Source organism: Mycotypha africana (genome assembly GCF_025528875.1).
Source record: "Mycotypha africana strain NRRL 2978 chromosome Unknown BDF20scaffold_3, whole genome shotgun sequence".
Taxonomy (NCBI): Eukaryota; Fungi; Mucoromycota; class Mucoromycetes; order Mucorales; family Mycotyphaceae; genus Mycotypha; species Mycotypha africana.
Window position 1 is genome coordinate 869,422 of NW_026515727.1, and position 14,033 is coordinate 883,454.

The window sequence follows — 14,033 nt, forward strand, 5'->3', positions numbered from 1 at the left end:
CCTTGAATTTGTCATATCAGTCCCTTTTTTATTCTGTTTAGACTTATCAGTAAACTTTTCGTTCATTATATAACCTTTCCAACTTCATGGCTCATTCTGGTAAGCACCTTTTCAAGCCCATACTTTTTTTAATTTACATTGGTTGTAATTTTTTGAAATTCACTCTTTATGTTTAGATCGAAAGTCTAATGACCAAAAAGCGACAGTAAAAGCTAAATTAACAAAACGAGAACAACGAATAGAAGAAAAACTCAAAAATAGAAAGACGCGATCTTTATTCGACACCGATGGTGATCTAAGTAAACACAACATTATCGAAGGAAGTAGGCGTCGACGTACTCGAACAGACAATACTGATTCTGCCCTTTCGACAAAGCCTTTAAAAAGAAAGAAACATCAGCAAGAGCAGCAGCAGCAGCAGCAGCAGCAGCAGCAGCAAAAGCCCTTATTTATTGAAAATGCCAAAAATAAGCTCTTGCCACCTCTTTCCGGTAATATACAGTTGGATAATTTGAAAAAGGACTGTATTGAAGAACGCCTTGGTCGTATGGCAGCCATTCAACAACAGCATAATGCTTCCGTGAAGGAACTATACCATTTAGAACTATTCCAAAATATGCTTGATTATGACCCACATGCTTTTATCAATGATGTTCGATATAATACTGTATGCTGTTATTTATGTTTGATGGTAACAAGAAGTACAAATCTTAACTAATTCTTTTTTTTTAAAAAATTTGATCTGCTGTTGCAGTATGTTGCAGTTTATGATTTATGGAAATCGTTACAATTAGATCCTTCATTCAAAGTCAAGCTTGAGAAAGAAAAGAAAGATAAATGCGAAGCGACCTTACTCGATCTCCTACAAAGCGCTGTCCATGAAACTATTCTAACGGAGAGTAAAGCGATAGCCGACAATAATAAAACGTCCACTTCTAGTACTCCCAGCATCATCCTTCAACAGCAGCTCATTCACACTATCCATACAGGTACTGGTTTACGTCGGCAAAACCGCCAATTCACCACACTTATGGACTACTTGAATTCATTTTATGCTTCCATCGAGGGAGGTACCGACGACATCACACCAGAAGCACGTCTACAATACATTGAAAAGGAAAAAGCCATCCGACAACGGCTTTATGCACTTGAACAACGAGGTGGTTTCCTTACGCGTCAATTCCAAAATATTGCTCATTATAAAAACCCACATCCACACTCTATGAGCAATCACTGCAACCATCATCAGCATTTAATTAGTACTATCCCTACCGCTTCAAAACAATTTCATAACATGCACCGTTATAAAATCACTCAAGCGAGAAGATGTGCAAAAGCTATTGATCGCTATTGGGAAACAATTCGGACACAAGATGAAAGACGTCAACGTGAAGAAAAGAAAAAGTTGGTACGACTGGCAAAATGGACAGCGCAGCAAGTCAAAAAGAAATGGAAGTTAGTAGAAAGGATATGTGAGGCTCGTTCAAAAGAATTGCTAAAAGAACAGCAGGCGGAAGAGGGAAGACGACATTTGGAAAAGATTTTGGAACATTCTGAACATGTGTTGGGAGCGAGACAAGAAGAGTTGGCTCGTCATCAACAAATGCAACAACAACAACAAAAGCAGCAGCAGCAATTGTCGAGAGAGAATAGTGTGGTGAGTATGAGTGGCACCAGTGCAACAACTTGGACGAGCTATCCATCCGAGGAGAATAGTAGTAGCATCATGACGGATGATCAGCAAGACGATCTTTGGGAACAAAATGAAGAAGAACAGGAGGATGTAAAGGATCATATTTTAGACGAAGAGGATGTAATAACAGAAAGCGAAGATGATGATCAAGAATTGAGAGAATTGGAAGAAGACCAAAATCTGTCGGTTGAAGAATTAATGAGAAAATACAACGTTTCAAATCAAGAAATATTGGAAAAAGAGGAGGATGTAGCGGATGTAATCGAAGAAGACGGTGAAGAAGATGAAAATGCAGAGGGCGAATTTGCGTTGACATCTGATACGGAGGATATACCAATTGAAGAAGATGGGGAAAGTGAAAGCGATACTGAGGAATTAAATGCATTACAAAATGAAGCTGGCTTGTCTGTCGAAGAACTTTTGCAAAAATACAACTATCGACCCGACTTAGTCAGCGAGACAGAAGAGGAAGACGGCGACGATCATACAATCACAGCCGCAAAAAGAGCTCTATCTTCTGACAATGTGAATAATGAAGATAACACCATGATTTCTTCGTTAAAACGTAGAAAAATAACATCGAATGACGACAGTCCGGAGAGAACGACTCTATCTGCTCTACTAGAAGATGAGAAGCCTTCTTCTTCAAATGAACAGCCTTCTACACTTGGTCAGCCAGATACTCCAACAGCCTCTGATACGGTCGATACTATTCAACCTACAGGTAATACACTAGATACAACAACAGTCATCACACCTATTCCATTTTTATTACGTGGTACATTACGAGAGTATCAACATGTTGGTCTAGATTGGCTTGCCAGTCTATATAAAAATGGCCTTAACGGAATTTTAGCTGATGAGATGGGGTTGGGAAAAACGATTCAGACTATTTCTTTGCTCGCCTATCTAGCATGCGAAAGGAGTGTCTGGGGTCCTCATCTGATCGTCGTCCCTACGAGTGTCATTTTAAATTGGGAAATGGAATTTAAAAAATGGTTACCCGCCTTCAAAATTATGACTTACTACGGAAATACGAAAGAACGTAAACTCAAACGATCAGGATGGTCAAAAGAAAATGCTTTCCACGTCTGTATAACTTCCTATCAATTAGTTTTGCAAGATCAAAGTGTGTTTCGGCGAAAGGCATGGCATTATTTGGTTTTGGATGAAGCCCACCATATCAAAAATTTTCGATCACAACGGTGGCAAGTCTTACTAAACTTCAATGCAAAACGTCGTTTGTTATTGACGGGCACACCTTTACAAAACAATTTAATGGAACTATGGTCTCTATTGTATTTTTTGATGCCGAATGGAGTGTCGCAACATATGCCTGTGGGGTTTGCTAATTTGAAAGAGTTTCAGGAATGGTTCTCGCAGCCCGTCGATCGTTTAATTAAAAAAGATAACTATCAGCGGTCGCCTCACCAGGAAGATCAACTTATGCTAGACGAACAGGCTGCTATGATTGAAGAAGAATCCCGAGCGGCTATTCAGAAATTGCATACCGTGCTTCGACCCTATTTACTAAGACGGCTAAAGATAGATGTTGAAAGACAAATGCCAGAGAAACATGAACATATTGTGTACTGCAAATTATCTAAACGGCAACGATTTCTTTATGATGATTTTATGAGTCGTGCCAAGACGAAAGAAACGCTGGCTAGTGGTAGTTTTTTGAGTATTATTAACTGTCTGATGCAATTACGTAAAGTGTGTAATCATCCTGACCTGTTCGAAGAGCGACCTATCTTGACAAGTTTTGCTATGACTGACGACGTACAGTTCACTGGCCAAAAGATCGAAGCAATTATTCGGCGACGATTGCTTACTACGTCCACGGACGCAAGAGAAAAGTTGGATTTGAACTTCTTGAATCTTGTTGTTACTGATACCAATCAAAATAGAAGATGGATAAGTCGCGCTGTAGCTGATGATACGATGCGTCTGGAAGCCGCGAAGGAGATACTTACTATGATTGCCTGTCAGCAAAAACACATCACGACAGCTGAGTCACATGGAATCACCTCATCCAAGGATTATCACGACCTGAAGAAATATGCCAAGTATCGTGAAATGCGAAAATACGTACGCGCCAGGGAACGGTGGCAAATGATTTACTATGTTAATCATTTCAGGTGTGCTAAGAAACCGCTCTATGACTCGTCATTTATACAGCTTGTTTCACCCTCCGCCTTTTTGAAATACAAATTCAACCACGATCCACGTTACTATATGGACAGTTGTGAGTCATTATATCATGCTATTCAAAGCTATAAGCAGAGAATAGAAAAAAATCGAGACATTATTGAGCAGTTTGGATTTGTGACGCCTAAAGTTGTGATTCATGCAGAATACCGTCAAAAACATCAGCAGCCCTCGGAAGCACAGTATGTACCCTTCATAGAAAATAGGACAGACATAGAACAATCTGTGGCTTCTGTTGATGAACTCACGTTGTCACTTATCAAAGCCAACACGGTGGAGAATGATATCTTCCATCCTATTAAATCTCGTCTCTCCATTGCTTTTCCCGATAAAAGATTGCTTCAATATGACTGTGGTAAACTGCAGAAATTGGACGTGCTTCTGAAGCAGCTGGCCGCTGGAGGTCATCGCGCTTTAATTTTTACACAGATGACTCGTGTGTTGGATATTCTGGAAACATTTTTGAATATGCATGGACATCGTTACTTACGATTAGACGGTGCTACTAAGGTGGAACAGCGTCAGGTATTGACCGAACATTTTAATAATGATAAACGTATCTTGTGCTTTATTTTGTCGACAAGAAGTGGTGGTTTGGGTATCAATCTGACAGGTGCAGATACGGTTATTTTTTATGATTCAGATTGGAATCCATCTATGGTAAGGAAAAAAGAAAAATGGAGGTAAAAAAAAAGAGAGAAATACATAGCTAAGCTATTGAAACAAAAAAAAACCCCAAAAAAAACGAAAGGATAAACAATGTCAAGACAGAGCCCATCGAATTGGTCAAACGCGTGATGTACATATTTATCGATTTGTTACTGAATTTACAATCGAAGAAAATATATTCAAAAAAGCGAATCAGAAGAGGTAACGCCCACTTTTGTTCAACAATAAGGGATGGGGGGAGACGGTTTTAACGCATACCACTTTTATCATAGGATGTTGGATAATGTAGTGATTCAAGAAGGTGGTTTCACTGATGATTATTTCAATAAGAATGATTGGTGGAAAGACCTTCCTGAAGTTGTTGGATCAGCAGCGGCAACTTCTTCCTCTCATCTCAGCAAACAGCTCAACAACGACAAAGAATACGAGCAAGCATTGTTGGAAGCAGAAGATGAAAATGATGCCGCTGCTGCTATTGCAGCTCGAAAAGAGATGAATTTGGATGAACAAGAATTCGTGGATGATAGTCAAAGTAGATCGAAAGGAAAAGGAAGAAGCGAGTCTGTCAGTCAGCAACCAACGGAATTATACACAACGTCAGAACTAAGCACACCATTGAGTGAATCTGCAGCGACGAGTGCTACGACACCCTCTGCTGTTTGTTCGCCCCTTCCTTTGAGGCAAGTAAGCGAAGCACCTACGGAGATGGAGGAGGATGGATCTATGCCGACAGTGACTTCAGTAAAAAATGACGAAGAAGCTGATGGTATTCAATATAACCGAGCTGAACAACCCAATGACGAAGATGAGGCGGAAGGTGGCAGTGATATACAATTAGATGTAGGACATGTGGACCAGTACATGTTACAATTCTGGGAAAGAGAAATGGTTGGCGTGGATCTTGGATTTGGTGGGTTTGTTTCCACTACTTCTCAATAGATAGCTCTGGAAACCAAAGTCTTACACAGCTATTGTACATATACTTTTGTTGTTCAAATAAGGGAATGTATACTAATCAATGTTCATGTAATTATATACCCTCAGTTTATTTCATCGATAAAAGCAATCCTTTATTCTAAAATAGTTCTAAATATATTTGAACTTACTTTTGCAGAGATATGATTGCGTTAATTTGACTTTTGTTTGATTCTATTGCAAGGCGAATGAACGGGGAAATTTAAGCTTTACCATGTCGCAAATTTACGAATTTAACAGAGACTGTAGTATCAGTGGACTCATTGTGAAAAATTATAGCATTTGTGTGATCTACCAGCGTATTTTGGCCTACCATTGCTCTTACAAATTGAATTTTATGTTTCTCTTTTTCTGGTGTCCTCAGAGAATAATTGTAATGTCCGCGTTCAACTTAACTCACAACGGCGATAAACAATCACAGTACTACGTCTTTCACGCCTGGAGAGCTGACCCGACATGAACGTATTGCCGACATATGCCAGTCATATTTCATTACGATTTTTTCCTTTTTTTTCTTACGTTGCAGAACATGTTCACTTTATAACCTTAGCTTTGTTTTTTGTCGATGTAACCAGCATAGCAATGCATGGGTCGCACAGCAGTGTAACATTCTCCGCCTTTTGTCATTCATCTTTTACTAAGATTACAAGTCCGCTATCCAGTATGTGTAGATATCCTTTTATGAGCTACTGGTACAAACCGTGTCCCTCAACTACACCAAACTTTTCACCCCTGTGTATACACTGTCCTCTATATATATGAGTTTTATCTCGTAGACGAGAACGGAATCGCTGATTTAGGCTTTTCTTGAGGTCAGTGCAAAATGCGTATAAAGCTTATATAAAGATTGGTATGTACCATACAACTGTAAATTTTTGTTACTGATATAGTGAACTTTTTCCACGTTTCGAAATATATTCTGAGGGTTTGTCATGAGTTTCAAGAGAACGAACTTTAAAAAAGAATTGTTGCAAAGAAAGAGGGTCTCTTTAGTATATCTGATATGCAACTAAAATAGGAGATAATACAGACGCCACTCGGCGATTTCTATGATTTTTAGATATCTAATGAGAAACTTATTAATGAAAGAAGGACGGGGGAAGGAGGGGGGCAGGGAGCTGTTTGGTGTGAAGAAATGCTAGTCTACATCACTTAGAGTTGTCTGTCATGGATGAAAATGCAAAACCCTTTTTAAAGGACTTATCAAAGAAATAGACTGATAACATTTACCTTATTTATAAATGCAGAGATGGCTCGTTCTCTTTCAAGCAGCAAATCATGAACAAAGAGCATTAAGATATTAAGCAGAAGACCATTTTGAATATTCATTATCCAGATAGGCTTTCGTAATAAGGGTTGTGCAAAACAGCGCCCACAGGCAGCTTCCATTTCGAGAGAACATTTACGTAGAATAGAGTTTCCAGTACAAAATTTGTCTACATTTGATATTGATGCAATATTTATGTAAGCTAGTAAGTCAAATCTGATAATAAGGGAGCAGATAAAAACATAAATGCGTTTTCAGGTTGAATGATGGTATCTACTTGAGGACATTGGCCCAGTTGGTGAAGCAGGTGCATCAAAAGGACTAAGAGAGAATGCGCGCTATTGGTGAAGGCTGATCTCACTATAGTATTCTGCAGCAAAATCGTCGTGCAAGCGAAAATGAAAAGACGCCTGCATGGCCTGCATGAACAGCACGGATATTACCCGTATTTGGTCAAACACAAATATCAAAAAATACATATGTCTGCATTAAAGTTCGGATCCTTCTAGCCTTTTACAAATGTGATATCCGATGTATAATATGCAAATAAGGCTATCCAGTGCCATATTTACCTTGGCTTGAAACCGTGAACCGCTACAGCGTCCTTGTGCTATCTGTGATAAGCAACTAGGAATAATAAAGAGATATTCTCCAGGCAGAAAAACATATCAAACGCCATTGTCTGACACTGAAATACGAAAATAATGCTGACGAACGAAGGACGCCTATAAATAATCTTACTACCATATAAATTATAGTCCACCGAAATCAACAATTTTTTAATGTTGATCAATTTATATGCTGTCTGCCAATAATATGGCTTAAAAAACAGGATGCAATAAGAGAGATGAGCCTGTGAGACAACGAATGCACTGTCCTCTCCCCCGCGCCCTCCCTCCCCCCAGGTCTCACCCCCAAAAAGACCCCTTATTACACTTTAACTCAAAATTAATATTGTACCTCCACCCCTCCCCCCAAAAAAAAGACAGCTACTGATGATGAGAAAACTTATAAATAGGTTAGTGAAGTAGAGCAAGAGATCCCAATCCCTTTCCTCTTTTTTTTTCTATACAAACAGCTCATTCTTTCCCTTACAAACCTTTTTATAAATCACTCTATACCCTACCCTTTGGTTTAAAAAAGAGAAGGCTTGCCTTTTATTTTTACCTATTCAATTACTGTATATATCCTTTTCTTTTTCCTTTTTTTTTTTTCTACCTTTTTTTTTCTAGTGAAAGAGCATAGAATGCCTTCAGAGAAGTTTAGGATTACAACGAACGGTCAATCCCTGCGAAATCCCAGTAATGGGTTTTTCGGTAAGTCATTCTTTTTGTAGAAGAACGCGTTCTTAATGTCAAATGATTCACTCTACATATCATCTATGTATAGGTATGACTTTGTCTGCAAACTTGACGTTGAATGAAAAGTAAGATCCTTGTCTAGCTCTTGATCTGTCCTCTTTCCTGATTGCTTAGACTGACAGTACTCTGTATTCATAAAAAATAATAATAATAATCATATAGTGACCTTTCTGCACATAATGATAGAAGATCAGCTCATAATGCTCTTGAGCGCCAGCGCCGAGAGCATCTCAACATGAAGTTTCAACAATTAGCTCATGCACTTCCTTCGCTTCAATCAGTTCGTAGACCGAGCAAAACTATGATTGTATCGAAATCTTTGGAATTCGGTGAGTCTTTCATGTTATGCAGATGAAAACGCTTTAAAATTGCTCAAGCAACTTATACGCGTTGTTTCCTATCAAGTATCTGCGAGCCTGAAAAGGGAATCCAAATACACTTCAGAAATTCAGAAGTTACGTTTAGAGAACGAGAAATTGAAGAGACAAGCTGAAGCTGCATGCAAGCACAGTAAGAAATCGCAACCCACAACTGAACAAAAGCAATCCATTGAAACCAGTAAAGAAGCCCTTTTACCCAAAGATAAATTGATATCTACTGCCAAGGAGAAGAAACCCTCGCTGAAACGAAGAGCTAGCTCTGACCTGCAGCTTTCTCCACCTCCTACACCCGAATCCATGCTTAATAGCAAAGACGAAAGCGATATCCAGAAGCCAACAGAGCAACTGATCGTACATTCACCTAAGAAAAAAAAAATGATGAAGCAAACAAAGCCTCATTTGACTGCTACTACTACTACTACTACTACTACCGCCGCTACTCAATTGATTCCTCCAATTGCTTCTCAACCACAACAACAGCCTGTCTTGCAATCACCCGAAGAAAACGATCTCATGTCAAATCAAATGTCTTTATCCTCGTTACCTCACTTCAACTCATCATCGACTCAGGTGTCAATGGTGACTCCCTTGAAGGAATTACCATGGTCACATAGTAGCGCTGATAACTTTCATCCACCATTGAATTCTACTTCTCATGATATTGACATCCAAACTTCAACCTATCTTGGGTTGAACTCCGCACCATACAATATGGTAAACAATACCCCTCAATCTCCTTCAACAACTTCTTCTAGCCATACTTCTTACTACATCACTTCTTCGTCACCCAATCTTGACATATACAATCCTCACTCTGACTCTTCTTCACTTTCCTTACAGTCCTTCACATCTCAACCATCACAACAACACTATCCTACTACAACGAATACTACCAACATGATCCATCCTATGCTTCTTGCACCCTATTACATGTCTACAACTGAAGTCGCAACGGTCCCTCATGGTTGTAAGTTTCTGGCAATTGCTGCTTATTATTTGCCTACTGAAGCTCACTCATCTTTGATCGTTTTTTAGTTGTATACTCTACCAATATGCAAAACCATGAGCGCCAACAAAGTGACGGTAGCGACTTTTATCTGTCTTAGACTTACAAGTAAAAGGATATGGTATATGATAAAGAAGTACAAGAATGGTCTCAAAAAAAGAAAGACTATATTTAATATTCCTTTCTCTAAACATTGAATATGATTGATATAACAGGTTATGACAATCATTGTTTCAACCCAATCTTTCTACTTTGCCATAGTTATCTCGTATGCTTTCCTTTTAAAGTCCAATTATTAAGTTGTACATGTATATAGCTATCCTACTCTATTCTGACAACCATGCTACCATTTCTCTTATTACTCCTTTAATTTTTTTTTTTCTTTTTCTTTTCCTATAGCTATTGCTGGATGTTCCTGAATGTATGTTTCCTTCTCGAATAAAGATTAATTTTTTTCTGAGTTCTTTTTTTTTTTTTTTTGTTTTCTGCAATTTTGATCGATCGGCTGAAAAAGAAAGCTACGATATTGCAAATGAAGGGTCTGTTTCATGCATGCGCCAATTACAGATGTACTCGAGTAAGGCACGTCCATAAACGGAATTCTTGAATTATTAGTTTTTTTTTGCGTTTGCAGACAGGACTATCCCAACTGTTGCACGCCTTCCTCTTGCATTTTATCCTTGTCCATCGTTTTACAAGTGTGTGAAATCGAATGAAAAACAGTCAATACAGCTCGTGCTTATACCCATCATTTTGTGGGTAAGCAACAGTATTGTATAATAATAGGGGACATAACAAAAAGTTTTCTTGCATCATAAATTCAGTTTAAACCAATGAAGGTTGTTTCCGTCAAGTTCTTTCATCGACAAAATCATAATATTTCTCAGATCATCAACTTTTTGTATTTTTTTGAATTATCTAATTTGATTATACCTCGTTTGTTACTGGGCTGACTATATTCATTGTTTGCCCCTTCTGTCACGTACCCCTATATCATCTTCCGCTATTGTGTCTTTAAGCCTGTACACCTCTCTGTTTTAAATTTCAGCATGATCAAGCGCCAAATTCGGTTAGTTGGCAATACTTTCGCTGGGTGGACATAGACCAGTGTACTTGAATTTTCTACATCTCAAATAGCCCGTGAATATTGTATTCTTGTAAAATTTTCAAGCATTGATTAACTGAAATTGGATACCTGATATAGAATGAATATAAGTCTAATGTAGATGATGTTTCTTACAGAAAACTCACTTAAAAATAAATGACGGATAATAGAAAGACTCAGTTTCTAGTTCTACGATGCAACAGATGAATTCACTATGGCGCTCACATGAACTAAGGGAATGATATAAAGAAAGCATCTGAAAACCTTTTGCGACTAGTCTCTAAGAGCACTGTATGAGCTTTACTCCAACGGACCATTGAAGGGCAAATATTGGCTGCCCAAGCCATTTTTGAGCCCGTAAGTATAATAAGCCAAAATGATGTTTGAGCTGCATTATGACAACAGCATTAACTTTGTTCTTCTGCCCAGCGTTTATAATTTTTATCGGTTTCATTTTGAAGTGACAACGTGGCACGATAGAATACAATTTTGAATGTTGATTACATTAGCATTATTGCGGTTGTTGATGGTTATCTCCCCTCCAAAAAAAAGGATTATCTTGCTGCTGTTTCTTTTGGATCAAAAATATTCAAAGGATACAAAGACAATTTATGATCGGCATATGCAACGCTTGTATTCTATATTTTAGTATACAGAGAGCACTTTTCAAAGAAACATTTTGTATGCAATAAAGGCAGATATCGAGTTTCAACTGTCGCATTATTTTCTAATTTTTATCTGATGTTGCTGCTGTTTCGTGTTTTTGTCGGTTGCCTTGAAGGATGAGGGTATTAAAAGAGACAATTATTCATAGACTACAATTTCCAGTAGAAGCATTTAATGATACCAGACAAAATCATTTTACCTGCTGAAAAACAGTAATGTCTATATCAATATAGTGCAGCAATAATAGAGTAACTCATTATACATACGGCATGCTTCAATAAGAATGGACGTATTTTCCGAAAACATCAAATCATCTCTTGACTCGAAAACTCGATACTGGAGCAATCATCGGCAATACGATTGAGCTATGCAAGTGATCGTGTCCATGAGAGAACCCATATCCTAAACTTCAAAGAAAAAATGGTTCTGCTTCTTCCGCTTATTCCGGCTGTCGCTTCTTTTAAAACAGAAGGATCAAAAAAACTTGTGCTATGCTTTCACACGGTAACAAGTGCATTATTGATGAAAACTCACCAATGTCATTAGGCTCTTTTGGACAGTTTATACTAGTTTTATTCCGGTATTTTAAAATTGACAAGTGTACTCATTGGAAAGTTTCTTTTCTTCATTTAAACACGGTATCACACTAAGAAAAATAGGCGGAGAGGAAGAAGAGTGGAGGAGGTGGGGGTGGGGAAGGTGTGAGAGGACGAACCAATGCTTATGTGGTCTCTTGCTTGGCGCTTCACTGCTGATTTTCTTTGCCTTCTTGGTTTCTATTAGCAAAGGTGGAGCCCGAAGTGGAGGCACCTCCGCCTGCCTTCCAAAGATAACCGCATCTATCTTTACCGTAATTTACCTTGAAATTACTGTACTCAGGGTTTCCCTTGTAGCCAGTGATAGCAAGCATGGCATTCTGAACACTGGTAAAGTTAACAAAAGCACAGTTTTTCTCAACCATTACATTCACCATCTCTATATCACCGAACTGAGCAAAGTCGCTTTTCAACTTTTCAAGGGTGAATTTCTCAAAATCAGTAATGCCACCAATATAAACATTACGCGTAGCACCGGCTTGAAGGGCACGGGTGACTTGAGGGGGGAGCGTAGAGGGTTTACCGAAATTAACGCGCACTCTTGACCTTTTAATAGAAAGACCCATCTTATTATAATAGTCCCAGATCATATAGGCCGTCGCGGCATCAGCATAAGTAATAAAGGCGATGCGCTTTTCACGTAAATGCCTGATTTGAACAATGTTGCCCCCTCTCATCTGATTACAGATATCTTCCACCGTGGTATCCTCATGCAGATTACCCAAATACAAGGTACGTTGTTGCATTGGACCAGCGCTCGGAGGAAGGCCATATGCGGCGGCAGCATTTATACCATAAGGGTCGAAATTCAATCCATAAGCAGCAGCGGTAGGTAAACCAAAACCGGCGGCTGCAGCGACTGCAGCATACTTGCCCGACATATCAGCACAGTGGTCTTTACCGTAGTTGACTTTCTTATCCTCCCAACCCGGAAGGGAAGGCAAGTTACTCACACATTTCAGAGCAGACTGAACAGACAAGAAATGAACAAAGGCAATGTTTTTCTCGGGCAGCACCCTGACTTGTTCAATTTCTCCAAATTGCGAACAGGTTTCACGAATCGATTCTTCTGTGTCGACGGAAGAATCCAGTTTGCCTAAGTATACGTTACGAGTCGCACCGGCTCGAATAGCTGTTTGTACGTACAGAGAGGGATTGTTCGGTTTACCCCATCCTACCTTGAGATAGTTGGAATTGACAGTGAATGGCTTCCCAACGGAAGGTGCATGCTGTTGATAAAATAGCTGCGCAGCTGTAGACTCAATAAAGGTGACAAAAGCGCAATTTTTGGCCGGTAGATGATGATAAGATTCAATCGCACCCACGTGAATCTGACTGAGAACGTCGTGAGCCGTTGTATCAGGGTGCACATTGCCAAGATAAATCGTTCTTGAGTGCTCCATGTCTGCAGTCGCACCACCAGCACCATAAAGACTAGCTGCGGCTGCAGCAGGTCCGTAACCTGCATTGCCGTATTGAGCAGTTAAAAATTGTGGGTTGTTGTAACTCATGCCATACATAGCTGCCGCTGCGGCGGCTGATGACTGGTCATAACCGCTGTAACCTGAGCCATTTTGCCCTGCTGTTGATCCGTAGTCTTGCATTGGATCGTATTGCGCATACGCTTCCATCCTAAATTAAGTGAACCTCATTTGTCAGTTCCTAGATGGAATGAGCACTTTGTTCCGTGAGCTGTGCTTTACCCGTAATTTCCTTGAGCTGTATGCGAAACACGGGGCTTCTTCGATTGTTCGCTTTGTCCGCTAGAGTGATCGTTAGAACGTTTCATACTTGCTTCTCGTTAACTGTTCCGAGCCAACAACAACATTGCGTAGTATTTCTATAATTAGAAAGAATGCAAGGAGTGGGTTGTGTTAGCTAATAGAATTTATCATTTTAGACAAGTTCAAAGTAAAAAAAAGATAATGAGAAAAAGACAAAAGTGAACATATAGAAATTGAAAATTACATTCGAAAGAAAGAGTAAAATAGTATATGTGTCCAAAGATGAATTGGTGAATATTGATATAGTCAATTTGAAGTATTTTAAAAGTATCATTTCCAAACATAACAAAAAAAACAGGTTGTAATGTACGAAAGTCAGG

The 14,033-nt window shown here is 39.0% G+C and overlaps 5 protein-coding genes across 5 annotated transcripts; 3 read left to right on the forward strand and 2 right to left on the reverse strand.

Annotated features, from left to right (window-relative positions):
• Positions 1-86: 86 nt before the first annotated feature.
• On the forward strand, positions 87-5,512 carry BDF20DRAFT_911369 (SNF2 family N-terminal domain-containing protein; the record flags this gene model as incomplete). Its single annotated transcript, XM_053083811.1, has 5 exons — positions 87-99; positions 177-667; positions 755-4,564; positions 4,656-4,774; positions 4,846-5,512. The coding sequence occupies 5 exons, from the start codon at positions 87-89 to the stop codon at positions 5,510-5,512; spliced, it is 5,100 nt and encodes a 1,699-aa protein (XP_052938039.1).
• Positions 5,513-5,750: 238 nt separating this feature from the next.
• Positions 5,751-7,294, reverse strand: BDF20DRAFT_833765 (uncharacterized protein; the record flags this gene model as incomplete). The annotated part of the gene is made up of 5 exons (XM_053078679.1): positions 5,751-5,857; positions 6,249-6,383; positions 6,407-6,500; positions 6,779-6,984; positions 7,177-7,294. The coding sequence occupies 5 exons, from the start codon at positions 7,292-7,294 to the stop codon at positions 5,751-5,753; spliced, it is 660 nt and encodes a 219-aa protein (XP_052938040.1).
• Positions 7,295-7,791: 497 nt separating this feature from the next.
• BDF20DRAFT_858784 (uncharacterized protein) lies at positions 7,792-8,966 on the forward strand (the record flags this gene model as incomplete). Its single annotated transcript, XM_053080428.1, has 3 exons — positions 7,792-8,043; positions 8,204-8,241; positions 8,339-8,966. Coding segments are annotated over 2 exons (231 nt in total), but the record flags the coding sequence as incomplete, so codon positions are not given.
• On the forward strand, positions 8,963-10,046 carry BDF20DRAFT_858790 (uncharacterized protein). Its single transcript, XM_053080429.1, has 2 exons — positions 8,963-9,523; positions 9,592-10,046. The coding sequence occupies exons 1-2, from the start codon at positions 9,070-9,072 to the stop codon at positions 9,660-9,662; spliced, it is 525 nt and encodes a 174-aa protein (XP_052938042.1). The 5' UTR covers positions 8,963-9,069; the 3' UTR covers positions 9,663-10,046.
• Positions 10,047-11,877: 1,831 nt separating this feature from the next.
• Positions 11,878-13,734, reverse strand: BDF20DRAFT_858795 (uncharacterized protein). The gene has a single exon (XM_053080430.1). The coding sequence runs from the start codon at positions 13,558-13,560 to the stop codon at positions 12,079-12,081; it is 1,482 nt and encodes a 493-aa protein (XP_052938043.1). The 5' UTR covers positions 13,561-13,734; the 3' UTR covers positions 11,878-12,078.
• Positions 13,735-14,033: the final 299 nt, after the last annotated feature.

Bases quoted from the DNA above. Each gene is read 5' to 3' on its own strand.
- BDF20DRAFT_858795 (XM_053080430.1), bottom strand. From the start codon at position 13,560: ATGGAAGCGTATGCGCAATACGATCCAATGCAAGACTACGGATCAACA.
- BDF20DRAFT_858790 (XM_053080429.1), top strand. From the start codon at position 9,070: ATGTCAAATCAAATGTCTTTATCCTCGTTACCTCACTTCAACTCATCA. The intron at 9,524-9,591 runs GTAAGTTTCTGG...ATCGTTTTTTAG, and splicing joins CGCAACGGTCCCTCATGGTT to TTGTATACTCTACCAATATG.